We start from the raw sequence: 26,708 nt of genomic DNA on the forward strand, positions 1-26,708 counted from the left end.
CTTTTGTTTGTTTGTTTGTTTCATGTTAGATCAAATGTTTATTTTAATAAAAGGTCTTGGTGATTAGTTTTTTTTTACTACAGACAAATGTTTAGTGAAACCATACTCTTCAAATAGCTTTCTTTCTTTTCTTAGAATTCTTTTTTTTTTTTTTTTTTTTTTTTTTGGTGGGAAGGGTAAATAGGTTTGTTTATTTATTAACAGAGATACTGGAGATTGAACCCAGGACCTCATATATGCTGAGCACACACTACCACTGAGCTATACTCTCCTGCCCCCGCCCTCCATAGCTTGCTTTTTTCTTTTTTTTGGAAGGATATTTCATAAGCTTTTTTTTTTTTAACTTTTAAAAAAATTGAAGAATAGTTGATTTACAGTGTTGTATTACTTTCTGGTGTACAGCATAGTGATTTGGTTATATATATAATACACTTTTTCATTACAGGTTACTACAAGCCGTTGTCTATAGTTCCCTGTGCTATAGAGTGGGACTTTGTAAAACAAAGACATTTTCTTATATAAACACTGTACAACTATTAATGTCAAGAAAGTAACATTGATATAATACTATTTTATAATTTACAGACCTTAACAACTATTTTTAAGTTTCAAAATCTATTTTACTTGAAAACTACCATTACTTTTCAGTGGTAATTTTCAAGTACAGTTGACCCTGAACGACATGGGATTTGAACTGCATGACCACTTATATGTGAATTTTTTTCAGTAAATACGCACAACATAATGCGAACTACACAATCTTCAGTTGGTTGAATCTGTAGATGCAGAAATGCAGATATGGAGGGTAGTTAAGCTACATATAAACATATATCCGGGTTTTCGACTCTGGGGTTTGGGGTTTGGCGCCCCTAATCTCCCGTGTTGTGCTAGGGTCAAATGTAAAATAAATTTTAATAGACTAATTTTAGTTTCTTAAGTCAGTGTTCTTAAATTAGGATTTGTTCCTAGATATCTAACAATTTTTTTTCCCTTTAAAAGAGGCTATCCATATGTCACTCAGATGTGAGAAATACTGTCTTTAAGTATTTGAGGAGTATTTGAGTTTTAGTAAGAAATTGTTAAAGAAGAGGTAGGAGTGAATCTTTAAAGTCTTTACTTATTAAAATCAAGATAAAGTAAAATGGTCTTTTCTGATTTGTGGTTCAGGATATTCAATAAACTGAAGGCCTGGAATGAGACTTCTAAGGGCCTCACTTGTAGCCTTACATCTAGAACAGGAATTCTATCTCATCTCAGGTAAGTTCTCATCCAGATTCTTCTTAAACATTTCTGATGACAAGGAAACTTAAGTACCCCTGTACAGTGACATATTCCAGGTCCAGATTCCTCACATCTTGTTTTTAGAAAGCAGTAAGAAAGACCAGCAACTCAATAGGTAATTGATTGACAGAGGACCCAAAAAAGCACTTCCCAGTAAAAACAAAATACCAATGACTTACAACGTGAAAAGCTGTTTTGCTTGTAAAACTACAACTGAAGCTATGTCTAAATATGTTGCTATGTAATGATATCCAAGGCTTTAAGTGAAGGAAAACAAGGTGCAGAAAGGTATGTTTCTATTTGTGTATGTCTTTTTTCCTTTAAAAGGATATATATGCTCATATATGCACACAGTTTTTGGAAGGATGTACAAAACTTAACAATAGTTGCCACTGGGTAGAGATCAAATTTTAGTTCTATAACTCTTTGTATGATAAAGTTTTCCCTTGTTTGTATGTATTACTTTTTCAAATAAATAAACTAATTTAAAATGTTCTAACTTAAAATGAGCTAAAATCTATCATTCTGTACTTCTGTTGGTCACAGGTCTAACTTTTGGAATCGTGCAAAATAAGACTATTTTATCTTCTAAGTTGTCCAATATTTTGAAATAAATCTCTATGATCCTGTAAATTGTCTTTTTTCCACAGTAAATAAAAATACTTTAATTTAACTATAACTATTTCTTATATGACATGGTATCTAGAATAGATTCCTTTTCCATCCAATTTGCTTATATTTATCAAATCTCATTATACTAGGCCTCCTTTTGGAAACTTAACTTCTTAGGTCCTAGCCTAAGAACTTTGTTGGTTGGTTGATTTTAATAAGCATGTTGGTTCTTTGAGCTTGCTATGACTAATGCTCTCAAATCTTTTTCCACATGTACCCTGTGACCTAATAGAGATTTGTCTTTGTGTTGACATGGATTAATCAAAATTCTTTATATATACTTCTTCAGTAAGCTGCAGATCTACATATTGTACATTTTGACAGAAAACTGGCTGTGGTATTCCTCTAGTTTTTCTTCTGTAGTAGCTTTTCTAAACAACAAATAAGGCATTCTAGCAGGATCTCATGCTAGAGAGTTAAATGCGTGTTTTTGCATACCTCCTTATTTTTTGTGGTGGGCGGCACAGGAGGCTCAGTACTCCTGGCTCTAGCTTCCATACCCTTGTTCCATCAACCTTCCTTCAAAAACCCTATTCTTTGCTCTTGACATTATTTTGTATTTTTTACCAAAGAAGGTATTCTTTTATTAAAAACATTTGTGGCTGATTCTTGCTATTAATTATGGCCTCACAATTTCATTAATGTCTTCAGAAAGGGCTTATCCTCTTATTGTTGTGGCAGTCTACTCCCATGGCCACAGCTGTGTATTGTCTTCTCACTAAGTGTACCCCAACTCTAAAATATTACTCTGACCATAATTTCCAATTCTTTTACCATATCCTTCTACTTCTCTGTCTGGTTTCCACCAGATCTACTCTTTGAAGCTGCTGGTATGTTGTCCCTGCTCCGTTCCTTCAGTTTATCAGCTTCCTTCATATTTCACTCCCTACTCTATTATCTGTTGATCTCTAGGTAAGTCATTTCAACATTCTGGGGAATGCCTTCAATTCTCTTAACCTCTTGCCTTCTACCTCTTTTTTCCCATCCAACTTGCTGGAGTAACTCACCAGTTGTTGCCTTTCATTGCTTCGAGATAGCCTAATGCTGCCAGCAGAAGTAGAATAAGTGTGCTGACAAGCCCTGTTATAAGTTAGTCATGTCCAACTTTGGCAGGAACATTGAAGATTATAGCCTGCTTCCATTTTTGTTCCCCATACTTGAATTTTCAAGTCTTTTACCTTGTCCCTTCCTCTAACTCTCATCTAATGATGTCAGAGAGAAATACAGGCCAAAAGAGATTCCTGATTTATTTTGAAACTTAACTGTATCTTCACTCATCTGTATCCCCTTCTCTCAAGATCATTCCCTCCTCTATCTTTTGTAGTGATTCCATGTTTTTTTCTTTGATCTAAACACCTTGTTTGCTTACTTGCTGTATTTATGATAAGGAAGGATACAGAATGATGCATGTGGTATGATTACTATACTTAAAAAGGAAAACAAAGATCTCTGTTTTAAACAAACACATACACACACAACTCCCCCACCCCACCCCCCTGCCCATTTACACAAAAGAAATGTTAGAAAGCTCTATAGACCAGTGTGTTAACAGCAGTTGTCTCTGGATGGATTGGTTTGTGGACTTTTTTTTTTTTTTTGCTTGTTTGTAATTTGATTTTTCTCCACTAGCATGAAATATTTTTAAGATGAGAAATATTTGATATTTACCCCTGTCCCCCAAATTTTGTGTGTGTTTTTAGATTCTTTTTATTACAAACTTCGAAAAATTATCAAACTGTGAGAAATGCCTTGCTATCTCTGTAAAGCAATTCTCTGATTTCTGAAATGAAACTTTTTTCTTCCCCTCACTTCCCTGTCCAAATCCCACATTTTAGTATTTCTTCAGTCCTTTGACCATGGGATGACTTTCATTACAGTTTGTCAGGATTAGTCTTTTCACTTGTTTGTCCAAAGTAGAAGTGCTGAGGCTTAGGAAAGGGTTCTGGTAACCTCTGAATTTCCAGCACTTTGTGTATATGGATATTATGTGGACAAGCATGAATGCTTTTAAATGTCCACTGAAAAGAGGGATACAAATACGAATGATACTCTAAATGCTTGGATATCTACAGGTACCTTTTCTGTTTTTTTTTTTTTCCTCACATGGTACTAATTTAAAATCTAGGTGGGTTGTAAGACAGAATTATTTTATGAATCACTAGAGGATTCATAAAGGCAAAAACTCTGGCAGTTAAACTGATATTTTTGATAGTATGATGCATCCTGCAGAGGTGTTATATATGGGGAAACTCTACATCATAGAAGTGATGAAATACAGTGGTTCTAAGATCACATCTGTGAAGTCTTAAGTGATTTTGAAGAAGTCAAAGTGTTTAACCCTGGTGCTGCTTCAGATCTCATCCATGTATTGCCAGCATTTTTCCCCTTCATTACTTCGTTTTGTATGGCTACCGTGGACACTGGTGAATGGACTTAATTATGGTGGAGTTGAGCCTACATTTAAGGAAAGAATTTTTTGTACATTTCTTTTAAAGGGCATTTAAGACAGATTATTGTACTCCAGTCTTGCCATATAGCCTACAGAGTGACCTGCTTAAAATGCAAATCTGGCTGTCATATCCTACAGCCCTTCTGTAGCTTCTTTTTCCCCTGTATGCTTTAACACACTGGTGTGCACCAGACTTTTGGCTTCTGATTCCTCAGTTGGAACACAGTGTGGTCACCTTTGCTAGAATGTAACTGTGAGCTTAAGAGAGCCGCATGCTCTGCTATGGAGCAGAATGTATACCTTGCATTCAACAAAGGGACTGTTGAATGGACACCAAAACATGTTGAGAACTGCTAATTCATAAGATAAAATGTTTCTCATCATAAGAGACCTGGCCACTGCCTCCTACTTCACCTAATTATTGGCTTCTTTCTGCCTTACACTTTATACTCAGGTAATACTGAACTGTTTATAGTTTCCTTGCACATATTCTATGTTTTAATCTCTATACCTGCATTGCCTGGGGTTTTCCTCTGCTTAGGATCTCATTGCAAATATATTCTTCAAAAACTATTTTTTTCTTTAGAAATGATTTTTTGCATTCCTATCTTTCCATGAAACTGAGTTGCTTATCTTCCTCTTTGCTGTTACACTGTGCATATTTCTATCCTTGTATTTACTCCATTATGTTGGAATTACTTTTATAGCAAGATTGTGTTTACAGGGAACTGTCAGAGCTTCTTGAGGGCACGGACTCGGCTTTATTCACCTTTTCTCTCCAGCAGCTAGCACAGTGCATGGCACTATCTTCGTTAAATTATTTGCTATACTAAATGTAACTGAGGCTAGAAGGAACAGACAGTCTGCATAGAATATACCTGTAGGTTGTAGATATGCTAAGTTTTAGTAAAAAAAAAAAAATTACATTTTAATCAGTTTTAAGTATTTATGATTTCTTTTTGTTCTTTTGCATGCTTCCTTGGCTGGATGGCAATAGAGAAGAAGAAAATGAGGTAAGTATAATTTAATTGGGTATTCAGTGATCATGGGATTGAAAACATTCAAAAGGTAGCTGTCGTTTTAAATGTGAAATGAAGTAACAGTTTTCGCTTAATTTTGTTTTTGGATCTATAGTAACTCATTTCAGTTAGGGATGTTGTTTATGGCAGGAAAGTGGTTTTTAAACTTCGGAGCTTCAAGAGCTTTAGTCAAGGTAAAGGAAGCTGGTAACTTTGGAGACAGCTTTTTACCTGTTTTTATGTATTGAACTTCCATGTAAGGTTTAATATGAAAAGTGAATTCATTTTCTTAAAAAGTATTTGAAGACCACACTGCTGTATGATAATGCATGTGAAAACATTTACTGTCCCACTTAAATGGTTACTACATAATTTTGAAAACTGATTTCATATTTTACCATATTGGAGGGGAAAACTATTCTTTTAAATAGCCAGAGTTGATTGAAGACCATCAATCAGAAAAATGTTGTAGATGACATATGTACCATCTTTAATTTAGGCTTGAGTTTGTTGGTGTAGATTTTTCTGATGTTCTCTCTACAACTTAGGTTATGCCTTTAACTTCTAAAGCTCACCATTTCCTTTGGTGGTTTGGCAAATGATGGAGGGAGAAGTCTTCTTAGGTATATTCTTTGTAGTTGTTACTTGCAGTAGAATCGGACTATAAATTAGCATGGCCTTGGTGTGTGGGGCTCAGGCAGACACAGCAGTAGTGTACCAGGGCAGAGTAATTTCCAGAAAGGCAGAAAGGTCTGCTTCTCATTTGGTTTCCTTATCTGTGAAATGAGTGAGAAGGGACACTGCTCTGCAGCAGTGGTTTCCCAAATCTAGGAAGTCCATCAGAATTGCCCGAGGTGCTTATTTTCAAAAAACAAAAAATAAACTTTCTTGTTCACCTTAGAGCTGTTGAATTGATATTCCCTGGAGTTTTGTCACAGATCTGTATTTCTACCAAGCACCTAAGTGATTCTGTGTGATGCCAGGAGACCACTGGTTATAATGACTTCTGATGTTTCTTCTCAGATAGAACACAAGAACTAACTGTTTTCATTACAGAGGTAGATGTTAGCTATTTTTCTCTATCCACATGTCCTTTTGTATTATCTTGAAATACACATCAGATTTTAAAAAATATTCTCGTTAAAAATTCTGCCCCCAAAATAGTTATAAAACTGGATAAAATTCTTTATGTAAGAGACAAAAAGAATGGAAAAATATGGGTAATTGTTGAAATGGGGACTGAGTACTTAGAGGTTTATTATACTAGTCTCTATATTTTTTAGTATATTTAAAACTTTCCATAATAGTTTTTTAAAAATGCTCATATAGCTTAGTCTAATTCATGCTGTTTGTCATTAAAAAGGACTTTTCATTTCCCTGACATTTTAAACTGTGATGCTAGCCTGAACTTTATTGTAGTAATAACCGCTTTTTTTGTTCATTTATAGGCAAAGATTGAAAATGTACAGAAAACAGGTTTCATCAAAGGACCAATGTTCAAAGGTGTTGCTTCTAGTCGGTTTTTGCCCAAAGGCACCAAGACAAAAGTTAATTTGGAGGAACAGGGACGACAGAAGGTATCATTCAGCTTCAGCCTTACAAAGAAAACTTTGCAGAACAGGTTTCTGGCTGCACTTGGGAATGAAAAGCAGAATGATACTCCAAACTCTCCAGCTGTACCTCTTCAAGTAGACTCAACACCTAAAATTAAAACAGACATTGGAGATACCTTAACTACTGCAGAAGAATCTTCCCCACCAAAATCAAGGGTAGAATTGGGCAAAATTCACTTTAAGAAACATCTGCTTCATGTAACATCCAGGCCACTGTTGACTACTACCACAGCAGTGGCATCTCCACCTCCTCCCGTAGTACCATTACCAGCAATCATAGCAGAATCAACAACTGTAGACTCTCCACCTTCATCTCCACCTCCACCACCTCCACCTCCCCAAGCTGCAACACCCCCATCACCAGCACCAGTAACAGAGCCAGTGGCCTTGCCACACACACCAGTAACAGTTCTGATGACAGCACCAGTAGATGTATCCACTAGAGCCTTGAAGGAACCACCAGTTAAAATTGTACCAGAATCTTCAGAAGTGGACACTAAGCAGGACACTGTATCCAATAGTTCAGAAGAACATGTAAGTCAAAATTTGAATGAGCAAGCAGATATTCCTTCACAAAAAGAAGATTCCCATATTGGGAAGGAAGAAGTTCCAGATAGTTCTAAGAGTAATCTGGTCTCTAAAAAAACAGGTTCTAAGAAGAAATCCTCACAATCTGAAGGCACCTTTCTTGGTTCAGAATCTGATGAAGATTCTGTACGGACTTCTTCAAGTCAAAGATCCCATGATTTAAAATTTTCAGCAAGCATTGAAAAAGAAAGAGATTCAAAAAAGAGCTTAGCACCTTTAAAAAGTGAGGATTTAGGGAAATCGTCACGATCTAAAACAGAGAGAGATGATAAATATTTTAGCTACTCAAAACTTGAAAGAGATACTCGGTATATATCTTCTCGCTGTAGATCAGAGAGAGAGCGAAGGCGGAGCAGATCTCGTTCTAGATCTGACAGAGGCTCTAGAACTAGTTCATCCTATTCCCGATCAGAACGATCCCATTATTACGACTCTGATCGTCGCTACCATAGGAGTTCCCCTTATCGAGAGAGGGCACGCTATTCTCGGCCGTATACAGATAACAGGGCACGAGAGAGTTCTGACTCAGAAGATGAGTATAAAAAGACATACTCAAGGAGAACCTCATCTCATTCCTCATCTTACAGAGACCTAAGGACATCATCATCCTATTCTAAATCTGATCGGGACTGTAAAACTGAGTCCTCTTACTTAGAGATGGAGAGAAGAGGAAAGTATTCTTCAAAATTAGAAAGAGAATCCAAAAGGACTTCAGAAAATGAAGCAGTGAAAAGATGTTCTCCCCCTAATGAACTGGGATTCCGACGGGGATCATCATATTCCAAGCATGATAACAGTGTTTCCCGTTATAAATCTGCCCCTTCAAAACCTATATCCAAGTCTGATAAATTTAAAAATTCTTTCTGTTGTACAGAACTGAATGAGGAAATCAAACAGTCTCATTCTTTTAGTTTACAGACTCCTTGTTCAAAAGGTAGCGATTTAAGAATGATTAGTAAAATTCCTGAAAGAGAAAAGACTGGGTCTCCATCTCCATCAAATCGATTAAATGATTCACCTACTTATAAAAAGTCAGATGAATTGCCTATTTTTAAGTCTGAATTTATAGGACAGGATAGCCATGATAGTATTAAGGATTTAAACTCTTTATGTAAAGTGAAGAATGATCAATTAAGAAGTTATTGTCCCACAGAATTAAATATAAATGGATCTCCTGGGGCAGAATCTGATTTGGCAACATTTTGCACTTCTAAAACTGACACTGTTTTGATGTCTTCTGATGACAGTGTGACTGGATCGGAGGTATCCCCTTTGGTCAAAGCATGCATGGTTTCATCAAATGGATTTCAGAATATTAATAGATGTAAAGAAAAAGACTTGACTGATACTTGCATGCAGCATAGTAAGTCAGAAAGCCCTTTTAGAGAAACAGAACTTCTGGTGTCCCCACACCAAGATAAACTTATGTCTTTGCCAGTTAGGACTATAGATTATTCCAAAACAATAGTTAAAGAGCCAGTTGACATGAGAGTTTCTTGCTGTAAAACCAAAGATTCAGATATATACTGTACTTCAAATAACAACCGCCCTTCTTTGTGTCATTCCGAAGCTGAAAATATTGAGCCTTTAGTTACGAAGATTTCTTCAAATAGCTTTATGAATGTGCATTTGAAATCGAAAACAGTTATATGTGATAATAGAAATCTGACAGATCAGCACTCAAAATTTGCATGTGGCGAATATCAGGAGACTGTTGGTAGTACTAGTTCAACTTCTGTTAATCATTTTGATAATTTATATCAACCTACAGGGAGCTCATGTATTGCTTCATCTCTTCAGAATCTTCCACCAGGAATAAAAGTGGACAGTTTAACTCTCTTGCAGTGTGGAGAGAACACATCTCCAGTTTTGGATGCTGTGCTGAAGAGTAAAAGCGCAGAGTTTTCAAAGCATGCAGAGAAAGAAACAATAATAGAAGTAGGTAGTGGCCTTCCTGATTCAGGAAGGGGATTTGCTTCCTGGGAAAACAGGCATAATAATGGGTTGTCTGGGAAATGTGTGCAGGAGGCTCAAGAAGAAGGAAATTCCATATTGCCTGTTAGAAGAGGAAGACCAGAAACCTCTTTAGATGAAGAAGGTGGAAGAGGACATGCACATACTTCTGATGATTCAGAAGTTGTATTTTCTTCTTGCGATTTAAATTTAACCATGGAGGACAGTGACAGTGTAACATATACCTTAAAATGTGACAGTAGTGGTCACGCCTCAGAGATTGTGTCTACTGTTCATGAAGATTATTCTGGTTCTTCGGAAAGTTCAGGTGATGAAAGTGATTCCGAAGATACAGATTCTGATGATAGCAGTATTCCAAGAAACCGTCTTCAATCTGTTGTGGTTGTGCCAAAAAATTCTACTTTGCCCATGGAAGAAACAAGTCCTTGTTCTTCTCGGAGCAGTCAAAGTTACAGACACTATTCTGACCACTGGGAAGATGAGAGATTGGAGCCAAGGAGACACTCATATGAGGAAAAATTTGAGAGTATAGCAAGTAAAGCCTGTCCTCAAACTGAGAAGTTCTTCCTTCATAAAGGAGCAGAGAAGAATCCAGAAATTTCTTTTACACAGCCCAGCCGAAAACAAATAGATAATCACCTGTCTGAAATTGCTCATCCTCAGAGTGATGGGGTTGATAGTACGAGTCATTCAGATGTGAAATCTGACCTTCTAGGTCATCCAAATTTTGAGGAAATAGTGAAAGCCAAAATAGCTTCTAGGCAGCAAGAAGAGCTGCCAATTTATTCTTCTGATGATTTTGAAGGTGTCTCAAATAAGTCTCGGCAACAGACTACTTTCTCCAACAGGCCAGACAGTAGACTGGGGAAAACAGAGCTAAGTTTTTCTTCCTCTTGTGAGATATCTCGAGTGGATGGTTTCCATTCATCAGAAGAGCTCAGAAACCTAGGGTGGGACTTCTCTCAACAAGAAAAGCCTACTACCACATACCAGCAACCTGACAGCAGCTATGGAGCCTGTGGTGGACATAAGTATCAGCAAAGTACAGAACAGTATAGTGGGACACGTAATTACTGGCAAGGCAATGGCTACTGGGATCCAAGATCAGCAGGTAGACCTCCTGGAACTGGGGTTGTGTATGATCGAATTCAGGGACAGGTACCAGATTCCTTAACAGATGACCGTGAAGAGGAGGAGAATTGGGATCAACATGCAGGATCTCACTTTTCAAGCCAGGCCAGTAAATTTTTTCTATCCCTTCAGAAGGACAAGGGGTCAGTTCAAGCACCTGAAATAAGCAGCAATTCCATTAAGGACTCTTTAACTGTGAATGAAAAGAAAGATCTTTCGAAAAACTTAGAAAAAAATGATATGAAAGATAGAGGACCTCTTAAGAAAAGGAGACAGGAATTGGAGAGTGATTCTGAAAGTGATGGTGAGCTTCAGGACAGAAAGAAAGTCAGAGTGGAAGTAGAGCAGGGAGAGGCAGCAGTGCCCTTAGGCTCAGCGCTAGTTGGGCCTTCCTGCGTCATGGAGGACTTCAGGGACCCACAGCGGTGGAAGGAATGTGCCAAGCAAGGGAAGATGCCTTGTTACTTTGATCTGATTGAAGAAAATGTTTATTTAACAGAAAGGTAAGCCAAATTAATATGTGCTTGTCAAGTTTTAACCTCTTTTTGTGGGAGAAAAAAATTGGCTTTCAAAAGTTTAGAGTATATGAGTTCAATTGTATGAAATACAATTGTGATAAAATGTAAATTTAAAAATCTGAAAAGTATATATACCTGTTTAGATTTGATGGCATAGAGTCCCTCCCCCATTTTTTTTTTTTTTTCCCTAAGAAGGAAATGTCTAATTCTTTTTTTGGTCTCATTACCTCTTTGGTTCTAAAAGTATAGTTTAGACCAGTCCAGTTTTTCTTAAACTTCTTTTACATATGAAACTGTGACAGAAAGTTAAACAAAACTCTCCAGCAAAATAATCTCTTAGAGAAGGAAAAGTAGTTAATGTTGGTTAAGGATTTTTTTCTTTACTTCATACTGAACATTTTTGAAAAATATGTTTAGGTACTTTATAAAGCTGGAACTAGATTAGAACTTAGTTTTCTTTTGTCATGTTTTTAAATCAGTTGCTAATAGATTGAACTTGACAATAGCATAACAGATTTTTAAGAAATAAATGAAGAAATGGTTTACCACAAATCCCCAACATGAAACAAGATATAATGGGAATAGTATAATGAAAACATATTCCTCTAGAGGAGAGCTGCTTAGTCTCCTCTTTCACCTCTCTTTGATAATCTTCTGATTTTCCCGATGTAAATATATGTTAAATATGCCTTAAAAAAATTTAACCTAACCACCTAACACCTTTCGGAAATTTCTCTTCTGGTTTGAGAATCAACCCAGCCATCCCTTTAAGCATTCAAAAAATTTTTAAATGAAGACATTTTTCACTGTGGTTAAGGTAAAAAACTTCATTTTAAAGTTAGACCTGTCAGAAGTTTTTCCTAGATAAAGAGAGCCTCTTACAATTACATTGATTTATATCTAGTTGTAAATTAGGTTTAAATTCAGAATACTGAATATTTTAAGTGGTACTCCTTAGGAACTGTGTGAGTAGAGTGGTGTAACTTTCAGGATATTTGTAAAAGAATAGAAATAAAATTAATCAACCCAACCCTCTGGATTTTATTCAGCAGTGAGTTTCAGATGCATATAAGACTGTACATAATAGATTTGATTGGTGGGAGGCATTAGAGGGCCTTTTTGGAGTGGGAAGCATTTACATATATTCACCATTTTAAGTGTCTGTTAAAATGTGGGCATCTATAGGAGCCACCAAGAAGCAAATTATTGTAAAATAGCCTGAGCATGTTTATGTCGATTGAAAATAGGCTTCCTGAAAGAAAGCTGTGCCCATTAGTACTGATCTGGCCTTCTGGAGCAATACAAAATATAGCCACTGCTGATTCTTCAAAGTTAACAGCTTTCTAAGTACTTGTCAATAGGTACTTTGCTTATCTTTAGTTATTTTTCTTCAGGTTCAACATATTCTTACACTCATTAATGAATTATATTCTTAATTGATCCCAGGTGAATCATTCTTGTTACTCAAACTTAGTGGACACTATCATGACATTCTTTAGGTACTTTATAAAACTGGGACTGTGATAGGACGTATGTTGAAGGTGAAAGCAGATTAGTTAGGAGATTAAGACAGCCACTTAGAGCAGCTGTGATCTTCACTTGTCTGATAGTTGGAGAGTAAGTCATATTTCCATAGTCTTAAGGAGGAGATCTTATTTATCCTTCTTTGAATTTTTTTTCTTCTTTTTGCCAAGGATCAAAAAATAGAGTTCAACAGAAAGGCCAGTAAATTATCATATTTTCACTTTTGCTTTGCAGAGTCTGGCATAGGTTTTCATGAACCCAGTCAATTTTGAAGTTTCCCTTCTCCCCCCAAATCTGCCTTGAGAAAGTCTAGCCCTCTGTAATAATAGTATTCTATAAAAATATATACATCATTCTTTTTTTAATCATTCAGTTTTTTCAAAGCAGTATTTGTACAAAAGTGATGTTACTGAAGGAGTCTCTAAAAGATTTGATTAAGCTAAATTCTTAATTAAAGACTTTTTTAACCAACTCCTTTTCTTTAGCCTTCTATCTCAACTATTATTTGTACATCCATGAGTACTGATTCTTAAACTTTGATTAATCAGCTGTGTTACTGTTTGATACTCATGAGTTTTCTTATTTTTCTCCAGAGCCAAATATGACCATTTACACTTGAAATTGCTCAGAATTTGAGGCTTAGCTGACAAGAACTAGGAAATAAGGACTGAATCCAAATGACAGACATGAACTTACCCATCCTCCCATTTGCTAGGGCTGAGGTTGTTTCTCTCACCTATCTTGCAGCACAGTTCATAGTGTTTTCAGTCTCAAAAATGTTAGTGATTAGATGTTTTCTTCCTTTTGAATTATTGACTTGGCTAGAATTATTAAATGTAAAACTAATGAGATTTAGCACATATTTGATTAATATATGTTACATCATTGCCAGGGCATTTATTTAACCAATTTTAATAAAACTTCTACCCAACAGAAAGAAGAATAAATCCCATCGGGATATTAAGCGAATGCAGTGTGAGTGTACACCTCTTTCTAAAGATGAAAGAGCTCAAGGTGAAATAGCATGTGGGGAAGATTGTCTTAATCGTCTCCTCATGATTGAATGGTAAGTAAACTAGAATGCTCTGCCTTTAAATGTCTCTAAATATTAGAAAGCATTATTAATGAAGAGTAAAATTTAACTTCTCTCCTTCTACCTGTTGGTGAGTATTTATAAGCAATGAAATCTCCCATGTGTAATAACATTTACAAGGAGACAAATTTCCTTTGCATTGTGCATTGTTACACTTTGTAAGTGCTCTGTAAAGAAGCCCTAACACTAACATAGTAATATTAATTTTTATCCAGTCTCCTTTTATCTCTTGTAAGATACATGTCCTGAGAGATGGATATTGGTACTTTTTAGCTTTTACTATAGAATGAGCTAAAATCCAGACATCTCAAAAGTACTTAAAGTAAGATGTCTTCCTCTCCTAAACCTCAGTCTGTCTAATTGTAATCTTTCCAGATGAGCCTATACCAGCATAGGTGGACATTTCCTCTTTTTATGAACAGAAATGAAATTTTACTATATGTACTTTTTGGAACTTTGTTCCCCCTCACCCCCCACCTTTTATTTTGTTATTTTATTTTTATTTACTTTTGGGGGGGAGGGTTAATTAGGTTTATTTATTTTTTAGAAGAGGTACTAGGGATTGAACCTAGGACCTTGTGCATGCTAAGCATGTGCTTTACCACTTGAGCTATACCCTCCCCCAACACACACTCTTAACTGAATATGTTTTGGAGACCTATTCAGAGCTACACATTTAGACCTACCTGAATTTTTTCTCTTGGCTGCAAGATGTATTCTGGTCATAGTTAACCCAAAGTTATTGATCTTCTCTTGATAGACATTTGCTTCTGTGTTTTTCATATAAACAGTAAATATCTTTACATTAAAAATATGTTTTTTTAACCAATCTGATTGAAAATTGTATCCTTATTTTCATGGAAAGAATATTAAGGTGGTTTACAGTATAGGTACCTTATTTTTAGTGTTAATGAAATCTTTTCTTTTAAAGCTCAGTTTTGGTTTTGCTTATGTTATAGTGTTACAAAAAAACCATGTACCTTAAAGAAAACGAAAACATTTTTGGTATTTTTTAATGTAAACTAAAAGCAGAGGTGATGTAAACATGTAAGAAGAGGAAACATAACAGCACTGTTCTCCTAATTTCATGTTGTTGCCTTGTCTCTGCATTCTTCTGGCTTTTCCTGCCAACCTTGCTGAGCAGATATGAAATATAGAATTTCTGTTTTCATGTTATTCCCATGCTCCAACTTTTAGTAATTCTCAGGATTAGGTTAAAATGTAGCCTGGTATTGAGAGCCCTTCAGTACATCAACAACCTGCCTTTTCATCTTCCAGCAACCCACCTTTCTTATCAGTTATCCTTAGCTGTTTTATTCCCCTTTCCTCAAGTATGCCTTGATTCCTATTTCTGCACACAGGTGGCCACTGTTGTTTTATCTCTTGTTTTCCTTATCTGTCTGTATCCTATGTGTCATTAGATATTCTGCTTTAATCCTGCTCCCTCCTGAAGGCTCTTTATTGCTTCACTCCAAAATGAATCCTCTATTCTTCAGGCATTTGTAGAACTATTACTTACTGCTGATTTAGGTATAAATAATAATGTATTGGAAATAATTGGTAATTTCTATTGTAGCCTTACTCAATATTAAAAGCCTTTGTATCTGTCAGCTTTGGAATATTAAGAATTCAGTAAATGTTTGATTTTATTTTTATTCCAGGACCCATGGGAGAAGAGTCTTGCCACTTTATATTGTATTCACTCTGAACAATGATAGGTCTAATGATGACTTTGATTTCCCTTAAATGGAGATCAAGTAGTTAGCTACATTCAGAAGGTGAAATTAATGATTACTAGAGTGGAATGTTAAGAGAAGGTGCACTGTTGGAAAATAAATAAATAAGTTGTCAGAGTACTGCAAGCTTAACCTGCAGCCTGGAAATGTATCTTGAGACACTCAGGGAGTGGCTGATGACCAGATGGCAAAGCTGTATTGTGGGCATGATCTGTTTAAGTAATAGAGTAGACACTCAGGTCTAAGGAATCCCTTCATGATGCAAAGAATTATTGAGGAAGGCTCACTGGGAGGTTTACCACACATATGCTGATTATGCCATAAAGATATGGATATATTTACATAACACATTCTTATGAACACGTTTTGGCTCTTTTGCTGCTTTGAAGAATTAATTTGCTCCATTTTTCATTTCAGTTCTTCCCGGTGTCCAAATGGGGATTATTGTTCCAATAGACGGTTTCAGAGAAAACAGCATGCAGACGTGGAAGTCATACTCACAGAAAAGAAAGGCTGGGGCTTGAGAGCTGCTAAAGACCTTCCTTCGTAAGTTATGTTTTAATCACCTTTCACTTCATTTGTTCTGTTGAAGTTAGATACTTTGTAGGAAAATAATTTGTCTTTTACACTCAAGTTTAATAATGATTATGTGCAGGATAACCACTTGGTAGCTAGTTTGTTTTTTCAGAAATTAATAAGAAATCTTTTCTGCCTATATATAAGAGAGCAGTTTTTCACTTGTGACATTTGGGTAGACACATCCTTCTTTGATAGTTATGTTACTTTAAATTCCAAGTAATTACCAGGTGTTTTCTGTAGACCCCCAGAATCCTTTGAAATTCTATAAAAAGGAGTTGGGATAGAATCTATTAGTCTATATAAAATTGAGTTGGGATAAGAGTAGAAGAGAGTATTTGAAGATATTAAGGCTGAGAATTAAAGCATACTTGACAGACAATCAGTAAACATTTTTTAATGAATAAATGTTGCCTTCTGCCTAACTCATGTAACTTGTATATGTAATGCAGTAAAAGTTTCAGTTTATTTTCTACCATATTCAGCATTTTTAACCATGAATTTTCTTACATATAGCATATTTAAGTAATATGAAGTTGAGTGCTCTTTTTCTTTAAACATACACAGATTACATGTGTTTATGAATGAAGAATTTTTTTTAAATGCATCAAAGGAATAAAGGAAGAAAATAAAATATTTACTGGATTCTAGTGATGTAAGCAGAACTACTCTTTCAGAATCCTAAGCATATGGCCATACTTGGATGGTAATTGGGTGGAGTGAGGGATTTTAGTCTGTTTATTATGGGGATTCAAAGCACAGGTAACAAACAACCTGGTAATAATAACCATTACCACCATCTGGTAATTTAGTTTTCTGAGAGGAATTCTCATACATTTTGACAGCCAAATCATTCTGTTTTTATTGTCAAAATAGGGAATGGTGTTCATATTCCTCTATCCTTTGGGAACCAACCAGAGAAAAGCATACTTTATTATATTAGGAAGTGGGTAGTCGGAACCTCATATATTTCCATTTTCTAGTATTATCAAAATATCTTGTTTCACAATTGGTTTTAAATTGTTTCTTTGAAACAAGTATCTTACAGAATCATTTCAGTATGTTCTATATCCAATTCATTGGATCCTATGTAATAGTTTAAATAAATAATAGACTGAGCTCCCCTTGAGGACTATTGACATCAAACTCAATACTTCCCAAGGTAGTCCAGTGCATTTCTAAAATCCCTAACTCTGGTCTAGATACAGGTTTTCAGAAATGCTATCTTTTATTCTCCTCAGGCCAGCCAGGCTTTTCTTTTCTCTTTGAGAATTCCTCCCTCCCTCCCTCCCTCCCTCCCTCCTTCCTTCCTTCCCTCCCTCCCTTCCTTCCTTCCTTCCATCCATCCATCCATCCTTTTTTTTAATGAAATCCAGTTTGGACATAAACCTCTCTTGCAGAGATAGTGGTAGGTGATATGTCTGGATGCTGCCTCTTGGCAGAGCCTGCACTAAAACACATAGCTTCAAATTTAGTGTAAATTCTTGTTATATGCGCCAGAGACTCTGATGGCTCAGGAGTCCTTGTACGTTATGGGGAAGGAGATTGGAGAAGGGAGGAGAGAATGTGTGACTGGTACACACAGAGGTTAAAATTTCCTAAAGCTGTTTAGTTTTCCTCAGCTACTCACAAAAGAGCCCTGCTTTGGTAAGATATACCAGGACTTAATATTTCCATGTTTCCCATACTTCCACTCTTAATAACTTTAATATATGCTGATGGTAATACCATCTAAGGAAGGATTCAGGCTGGCATATAGCCCAAAGTTCAGCATGGCATCATATTTTTGAGTTTTCATCTGTTTTATAGCATGTATCAGCACTTTGTTACTTTTTATGTCTGAATAATACTCTTTTGGGTGGATATACCACCTTTTGTTTATCCATTCATCAGTTGATGGACATTTGGGCAAATACAACTTTTCAAAAAGTCTTTTTTTCCCATAACTTTTTTTCTTTTTTTTCCCCATAATGTTTTCTGAAAACATTGAAAAGTTGAAAGAATTGAACAGTTCATGCCCATATAACCACCACTTAGGTTCTAAAGTTGTTACCATTTTGCTCTGTTTGCTTTGTTATGTATTTGTCATCTATCCAACTCTTTGTCCATCCATCAATCCATCTTGTTGATAAATTTTTAAAGGGAGTTGGAGGCATTACCTTTAACCCCTAAACTTTCCATAGCTATAGCTATCTAGCTTTGCAGTGTTAGTGATAATTTCAGTCTCCTTCTGGCCTTCTGCCTGCCACAGTGGAACCCTGTTACCTTTAACAGGCTTTAAGAAGTTTTGTGATGAGAACTCATTTCTGGGAAAAATTTCAGACTTAGAAAAAGATAACTAAGAATTGTTAGATTCTTTGCCTTTACTTTCAGGGCCTTTAGTCATTGCAAGCCATTTTGATGTTCTGGGTGTTTTTGTTTTGTTCTTTTTTTTGTTGTTGTTTTTCAATATTTATCATTATCCATTCTGTTTTTAAATTTTTTATTGACATATAGTTGATTTACAATGTTGTGTATGTTCCTGGTATATAGCACAGTGATTCAGTTATACATTCTTTTTCATATTCTTTTTCATTATAAGTTGTTACAAGATACTGAAAATAGTTCCCTGTGTGCTATATACAATGGGACCTTGTTGTTAGTATCTATTTTATATATAGTAGTTTGTATCTGCAAATCCCAAACTCCTAATTTATCCCTTCCCCTTTGGTAACCATAAGTTTATTTTCTGTGTCTGTGAGTCTGTTTTTGTAAATAAGTTCATTTGTGTCATTTTTTTTTAGATTCCACATATAAATGATATTATATATTTGTCTCTTTCTGACTTTCACTTACTATGATAATCTCCAAGTCCATGCAGATTGCGCAGATGGCATCTTTTCATTTTTTTTGGCTGAGTAGTATTTCAGTGTGTGTGTGTGTGTACGTACCACAACTTCTTTATCCATATCATCTGTTGATGAACATTTAGGTTGCTTCCGTGTCTTGGCCTTTGTAAATAGTGCTGCTGTGAACATAGGGGTACATGTATCTTTTCGAATGAGAGTTTTCTCCAGATATATGCCAAGAGTGGCATTGCTGGATCATATGGTAAGTCTGTTTTTAGTTTTTTAAGGAATCTCCATACTTTTTTCCATAGTGGCTATACCAAATTACATTCCTACCAACAGTGTAGGTGGGTTCCCTTTTCTCCACACCTTCTCTATTATTTATCATTTGTGGACTTTTTAATGATGGCCATTCTGATCAGTGTGAAGTGATACTTTATTGTAGTTTTGATTTGCATTTTTCTGATAATTAGTGCTATTGAGCATCTTTTCATGTGCTTGTGAGCCATCTGTATGTCTTCATTGGAGAAATGTCTGTTTAGGTCTTCTGCTTGTTTTTTGATTGGGTTGTGGTTTTTTGTTATTAAGTTGTATGAGCTATTTATATATTCTGAAAGTTAAGCCCTTGTCAGTGGCATTGTTTGCAAATATTTTCTCTCAGTCTGTAGGTTGTCTTCTCGTTTTGTTTATGGTTTCCTTTGCTGTGTAAAAGCTTTTAAGTTTAATTAGGCCTCATATGTTTGTTTTTGCTTCTATTTCTGTTGCCTTGGTAGACTGACCTAGGACAAAATTGATGCGATTTATGTCAGAATGTTTTGCCTATTTTCTCTTCTAGATTTATGTGCCCTGTCTTATGTTTAAGTCTTTAAGCCATTTTGAGTTTATTTTTGTGTATGGTGTGAGGGAGTGTTCTGACTTCATTGATTTACATGGGACTGTCCAGCTTTCCCAACACTACTTGTCTAAGAGACTGTCTTTTCTCCATTGTATGTTCTTGCTTCCTTTGTTGAAGGTTAATTGACCATAGGTGTGTGGGTTTATTTCTGGGTGCTCTGTCCATTGAGCTATATGTCTGTTTTTGTGCCAATACTGTGCTGTTTTAATTACTGTAGCTTTGTAGTATTGTTTGAAATCTGGGTGGGTTATTCCTCCAGCTTCATTCTTTTTCTTCAGTATTGCTTTGGAAATTCTGGGTCTTTTGTGATTCCATGTATATTTTCAGATTATTTGTTCTATTTCTGTGAAAAATGTCCTAGATAATTTGATAGGGATCACATTAAATCTGTAGATTGCTTTGGGTAGTATGGCCATTTAAACAATATTATTCTGATCCAAGAGTGTGGCGTTTCTTTCCATTTCTTTGAATCATCTTCAGTTTCATTAATCAATGTTTTATAGTTCTCAGCATGTAAGTCTTTCATCTCCTTGGTCAGGTTTATTCCTAAGTTGTTTTGTTTTGGATACGATTTTAAAAGGGATTTTTTTTTTTTTTTTTTTTTTTTACTTTCCTTTTCTGATATTTCACTGTTAGTGTAAAGAAATGCAACAGATTTCTGTGTCTTAAGTTTGTACCTGCTACCCTGTTGAATTCATTTTCGGCTGTAGTAGTTTTTGTATTAGGAGACTAACACTCGATTAACATCGGTGGACATATCTTTCAGACAGAAAATCAGTCAGGCAACAGAGATCTTAAATGACACAACAGAACATCTTTTCAAGCGCACTTGGAACATTTCCTAGGATAGATCACATACCTGAACACAAGACAAGTCTCAACAAATTTAAGAGGATAGAAATTATTTCAAGTATCTTTTCTGACCAAACAGAATGAAACTAGAAATCAACCATAGAAAGGAAAATGAGAAAAAATTGCTTGCATAGAGGCTAAACAAAATGCTTCCAAAAGCATCAATGAATCAATGGTAAATCAAAGAAGAAATTTAAAAATACCTTGAGACAAATGACAATGAAAACAAAACCACACAAAATCTGTGGGATGCAGCAAAAGCAGTCCTAAGTGGAAAGTTCTTAGCAATACAGGCTTTCCTCAAAAAAAAAAAACAAGAAAAATCTCAAACAACTGAACCTATCATCTAAAAGAACTAGAAAAAGAAGAACAAACAAAACATAAAGTCAGCAGAAGCAAAGAAATAATAAAGATCAGGGAGGAAATAAATAAAGATTAGAAAAATAGAAAAAAACAATAAAACCAAGAGCTGTTTTTTTAAAAGAGTAAACAGTGTTTTTAGTTTTTTTAATTGAGGCATGGAGCTTTTCTAAGAAATCCATACCTTATTTATCTAACTAGTTTCAAGGACTGAATGATATGCTATTACATTGCCTCATTTAGTTTTTTGGAGGTTAGGCAACTGAAGAGTTTTGAGATTCTTTTCTTAGCTGCTTCATCAAGCCTGACTTTTAGACCCATGGGTATTGGTGCATCCTTCAGATTTCTTGATGGTGTAAAGTTTCTACTCTTGAATGATTTAGTGGTTGGTTAGGTTCTGGATTTAACCACTTTTTTAAAATGAAGAGGTGATTTGAGAGCAGTATTATCAGAATTGAATATTTTAGTGTAATAGAAGGGAGTATTTTTATAGTATAAAGGGACAAGCAGTCATTTGGATGGGGTTTAAATCCCAGGCTATAAATCAAGCTTTGTCACCTTGTGCAGATCACCTGACTTCTGTAAATTCTATCTTACCTGTCAAATGGGCATAATATTCTGTCAAATGGGCATAATACCTGTGTCACAGGGCTTCAGTGAACTTTGAAAGATCCAGTTGAGGGAGGAGAATTTAGTTTTTGTTAGGAGAGGAAATGGACATATTTTTAAAAAATGAAGTTCCAGATCCTGCATAAGGTTCATTTTATAGTCATTATCACAATCTACATAGCAGCCTTTGATGTATCTGTCATTTTTCTTTTTCTCAAGGATTGGGACTGATCCTAGACATGTAGAGTCCAGTATTATAAGACCTCAAATTTTGTGATCATTCTAGTGCATTACTTACAAAATGATAAGCTTCTGGGATCAGAAAGGGAAATTATTGTTCATAAAGCTAGTAATTTGGAGCAGCAATTGTGAAACATTTCTTGCTTTTAAAATGGGACCCCCCCAAAAATTTTTTTAAAAAGAGTAATTTGACTTTTAAGGATTATCTATGAGTAATCAGATTTTGATTATTAAGACTTTAATGTGTTTATGATGGACTGCTACACAAAGGTGTATATTGATATATTACATTTCTCTTACCCTGTTTTTGATTTTTGCTTTTTCACATAATTGTTCTTCATTTTTAACTGCTTTATTTTCTTAACTAAGAGGGTGTAATGTTTTTCAGTTGGCCAGTTAATTACTTCTTTAATAAATACACTGTTTATGTCAGTATATCATAAACAAAGAGAAATGATTTACCTTTTTGCCTTTTTAAAAATCTCTTTGGTTAATGATAGGGCATGTTAATTTTGAAGAGATAAGACAGGGCTTCCAGGTAGTTCATTTCAGGTCAGAACTTGGGAGCAAAGCATAGAGAGGCATTTGTCCACATGGAGATAATTCTTGGAGTCTTTGGTGAGAATGAGCTTCTCTAAAATAGAGGGGGAAGAAATTGAGAATTGATTACTATCTTCAGTAGAGAAAAACAGGTAAATAACTATGGGAAGAATGATCAAGGATAGAAAGTAAGTGAAAGAAGCCAAGGAGAGAGATTAATCATAATTGTTGATAAATGCCATAAAACTCAGAGAATGGAGTCAGAGAAAAGGTATATTTGACCTTTAGCATTCTTAGAGACCTTTGAGAGAAAGGTAGTAGAAGGGCTGCTGTACTTAAGTTGACTTCTTTTTATTTGACCATAAAGCATCTAATTTTTTCTTGCATCTCAATTTCTCAGCTGTGAATCATTGTTTTCATGATAATGTAAACCAAACTTGAAAGGTTGTTTTAATATTTAGTTAGAGCAAGGATGTGCTCTCTGTGTATAAATTATAAAAGCTTCTTAGAATCAGCATTCTTCAAAAAATATTAGGAAAGAGAAAATTAACCTCAAATAGATGATAGGCACTTTACATATATTTTAATTATATCTTGTGTAATAACAAATCTATCCATTTTACAGTAGTTCTTTAAATTCAGTATTTTTGCATAGATATATGTTTTCTATATAGTATTTCTAGAAAGGAAATACTGTTTTCTTTTTCATTTGCCAGAAATACCTTTGTCCTGGAGTATTGTGGAGAGGTACTTGATCATAAAGAGTTTAAAGCCCGAGTAAAGGAGTATGCACGAAACAAAAACATCCACTACTATTTCATGGCCCTGAAGAATGACGAGGTAAGCGGCATGCATATTTGTTTTGAAACAGATCTGGAAACTGTGGAGTATGAAAGGGCCATTGATTGATATGGATTGATTTAAATATATTAAGTGATGAAAATGAGCAGAGCAGTGTGTATAGTTTTTTTCTTACAAAAAAGATGAGGGAGAGGGAGGTATTTACATATATATGTAAAAACTATAGCTGAGAAGTTGAAAAATATTTATTAAGCTAGTTAAAAGTAACAATAGCCCATTATAGGTTGACGCAAATAACATGCTTTTATCAAAATTATCTATTTTCAAAACTTTTTTTTTTTTTTAGTGAGGAGTGCCATTTACAAATCTCTTTATTGTCTGACTTAATAGAATTTAGACTCTCATATCTGCCTCTACATTCAGTCTGGAAATGCAAATTGTAGGGACCTGTCCCAGGACCTGCTCAATCTCACACTGGGAGTGGATCTAGTAAGAGTTTTAACAAACTCTGCAGGAGATTCAGATACACACTCAAGTTTGAGAGCTACTGCACTGTGGTATAGCATGCATTTTAAGATGAAGTCTTACGCACATGAAGTGAGATTAGAATGTAATAGGATGTAAGAAACAGCTAAAAGTAAATGAGAGAGACATTGATAGATATGGAGATAATTCTGCACATAGGTAAAATGTTTATATTTAGCAGATCTTGGTGAAGACACAGTTGGGTATTTGTCACTTTGATGTGTAAAGTAGCATGAGAGTATTCTCTTAAGGAAGGAGGGGGTCAGGGATGTGGGTCTTAAATTTGCCTGATGCCTTTCTTTTGCAAAATGCACATATGTTTTAAGGTCTTATTTTTAAGTCTTAAATTATCCTTTTTCCTAGATAATAGATGCCACTCAGAAAGGAAATTGCTCTCGCTTCATGAATCACAGCTGTGAACCAAACTGTGAGACTCAAAAAGTAAGATGAAGTAGAGTTTGGGATATTTGGTCAAGACTGTTGTTCTTTTCTGTTGCTAGTTCAGCCCTGTTTCTCAAGAATAGAGTGAGTCATCTAGAGTAGTAGTCTTAAGACTTTTGATTGTGTACACTCTCAATTTAAAAAGGCTTATACATGTAAAAAAAAGATTGCTGTTCTATTAATTTTAGATTCTATGTCAGAGATGCATATATTTTATTTTTTAATCATTTAAATCATTTTTTCATATTCTGTTAAAATGTTTATTTTGAAATAAGTTTAGATTTATAAAATAACAAATAGTGGGGAAATAGTACAGAGTTCCCATGTACTATCCTTCACTAGCTCCTTCAAATGTCTACATCGTATGTCACCATAATACAGTTGTCCAATCCGGCAATACTATTAACTAGTCTAAAGACCTTATTCAGATTTTGCCATCTGTCATTTTTCAGGTCTGGGATCCAATCTAGGAACTCCTATTGCATTTGTCACCTTTCTTTGCCCATAATTTTAGATATTATTTCAAAAGTGCTAAAATAAAAACTAAATTTTATTTTTGATGAAGTTCAGTGTATACTATTATATTTAGATTTTATTTCAGAATATGTATCAGTGTTACCCATGTGCCAGATTTGATGGTTTTAATAACATTTATTCAGGGACTGAATGGCCACAGATGTGAGGATTTATATGTGGTGTGCATGTGGGTGCACTGCTCCACCTCACCAAAGCCAGACTTTTGGTCCTGCTTATCTTTATGTCCCTGTGCCTGGCACATGGTCGACACTTGATAAATCATTCACTGAATTTGATATAACATTTTGAGATAATGATCTTAGTACCCTCTAATTTGTGTTTTAAGCTTGGAGTAAAATATAAAAAATATATGTACATACATATATACACACCCACACACACACATATATATATAATGAATAGGAGAACCCAGTCTGGAATTGATTTAACTTAATTAATTAAGTTCTGGTTCTAGTTTTGCCTGTATTTGGTGGCCACATGTCTTGCTCTGAGACTCCAACTATACTGTGTCCCTCCACCTCTTTTCTTCTGGGTTTCTCATTAGTAACATGTTCAGATGGTCTGGACAGGAGTGCTCTTGTCAGCTTACATTTGACATATTCTAGAACTATAAGTTCTAACCCCTGTGTATTTACCCCCTTTTTAATTTTTGAGTTTTATGCATCTGTTTTCATGCTTCCCTTCCCTGATACTACACTCAGCCATATGACTACTGCTTCATGAAATTAAACTTTTGGCATCATTGTTTCCCTGGTCCCATGCCCCATCTTATCTTAGAACATAGTTACTTTCAATATAATATAAGGTAGTATAAATTTGCCTGGTACTCAGTGACACCAAGCATTCCCTATTTGCCTATTTTTGGTACAAGTGAATCTTTACTGTGTGGAAATGTGTATTAAGATAAGTTAAAGTATCAATTACTTTTATTAGAAATATGTTATAGATAATATTCAGTCTTGTAGCTCATTAAATAAGAGTGATACTTAAATATGTTAGTTTATTTAAAGGGAAAAATTCTCCATTTGCTATTTACAAAACGCTTTGTTCTCTAAAGAGTGACATCAAAATTAAGACAGGTGATGATGAGCTTTAAAAAACAGACAAACAAACCAGTACGGGGGAGGGAATAGCTCAGTGGTAGAGCATGTGCTTGGCATATACAAGGTCCTGGGTTTTATCCCCAGTACCTCCATTAACAACAACAATAAAAAAACCAATACACATAGATTAACCAGTTACTCATTTATTTTCTTTTAAAAACATCTCAGTGGACTGTGAATGGACAACTGAGAGTTGGGTTCTTTACCACCAAACTGGTTCCTTCAGGCTCAGAGTTAACATTTGACTATCAGTTCCAAAGATACGGGTGAGTATTGATTCTGTTCTCTTCTGTTGCTTCTGATGGGGAAACAGACTGTTTGGATATACAGATCTAAAAGTTTGATATGAATTACTAAGAAGTTTTATGAATTGTCAGTTCTTATCTATAGTGTTGTGTTTTCAGTTTTTTGTGTTTTCCTACTGTATAACACTACTGGCCATTAAGGGATATTATATAGGAACTACATAATGTTCTTCTGAACTTCATGCTGTCTCATCAATATAATTGTTTCTAACATAATTTTAAAACTTATTATTACAGAAATGCCAACAGGGTATATGTGTCTGCATATAAAAAGAATAGTATAATAAATCTCTATGTAGCCATCATTCATGTCAGTTATCAACTCATGACTAATGTTGTCTCATCTACAGCATATTGTACTCTGAAATAAATTGTTACCCAGTTCTGTCTATCAAAACCAATGGTAATGATGCAGTAGCACTGAATACCCTTAGCATCTATGTTGTGGTTTTACAAAATGCCGCCAAAAGAAACAGGGTTCCTTTGAGAAATGTCTGG

At 35.1% G+C, this 26,708-nt stretch overlaps 1 protein-coding gene across 6 annotated transcripts in view; it reads left to right on the forward strand.

The window, feature by feature from the left end:
- The window catches only part of SETD2 (SET domain containing 2, histone lysine methyltransferase), a 114,494-nt gene that overhangs the window by 22,011 nt on the left and 65,775 nt on the right, over window positions 1-26,708 (forward strand). For 5 of the 6 annotated variants that reach the window (XR_010384864.1, XR_004142419.2, XR_004142420.2 and 2 more), the window contains 8 exons: window positions 1,168-1,257; window positions 5,400-5,415; window positions 6,870-11,230; window positions 13,704-13,835; window positions 16,016-16,144; window positions 23,215-23,338; window positions 24,188-24,265; window positions 26,074-26,171. Coding sequence is in view for 3 of the 6 variants with exons in the window: in XM_031470192.2 (XP_031326052.2) it covers window positions 1,168-1,257; window positions 5,400-5,415; window positions 6,870-11,230; window positions 13,704-13,835; window positions 16,016-16,144; window positions 23,215-23,338; window positions 24,188-24,265; window positions 26,074-26,171 (5,028 nt within the window). In the remaining 3 variants the exon portion in view is untranslated. Of the gene's footprint in view, window positions 1-1,167; window positions 1,258-5,356; window positions 5,416-6,869; window positions 11,231-13,703; window positions 13,836-16,015; window positions 16,145-23,214; window positions 23,339-24,187; window positions 24,266-26,073; window positions 26,172-26,708 lie in introns of those variants that run through there. The other variant, XM_064496606.1, reaches the window with a different exon arrangement.

This window comes from Camelus dromedarius, chromosome 17 (genome assembly GCF_036321535.1).
Source record: "Camelus dromedarius isolate mCamDro1 chromosome 17, mCamDro1.pat, whole genome shotgun sequence".
Lineage (NCBI taxonomy): Eukaryota > Metazoa > Chordata > Mammalia > Artiodactyla > Camelidae > Camelus > Camelus dromedarius.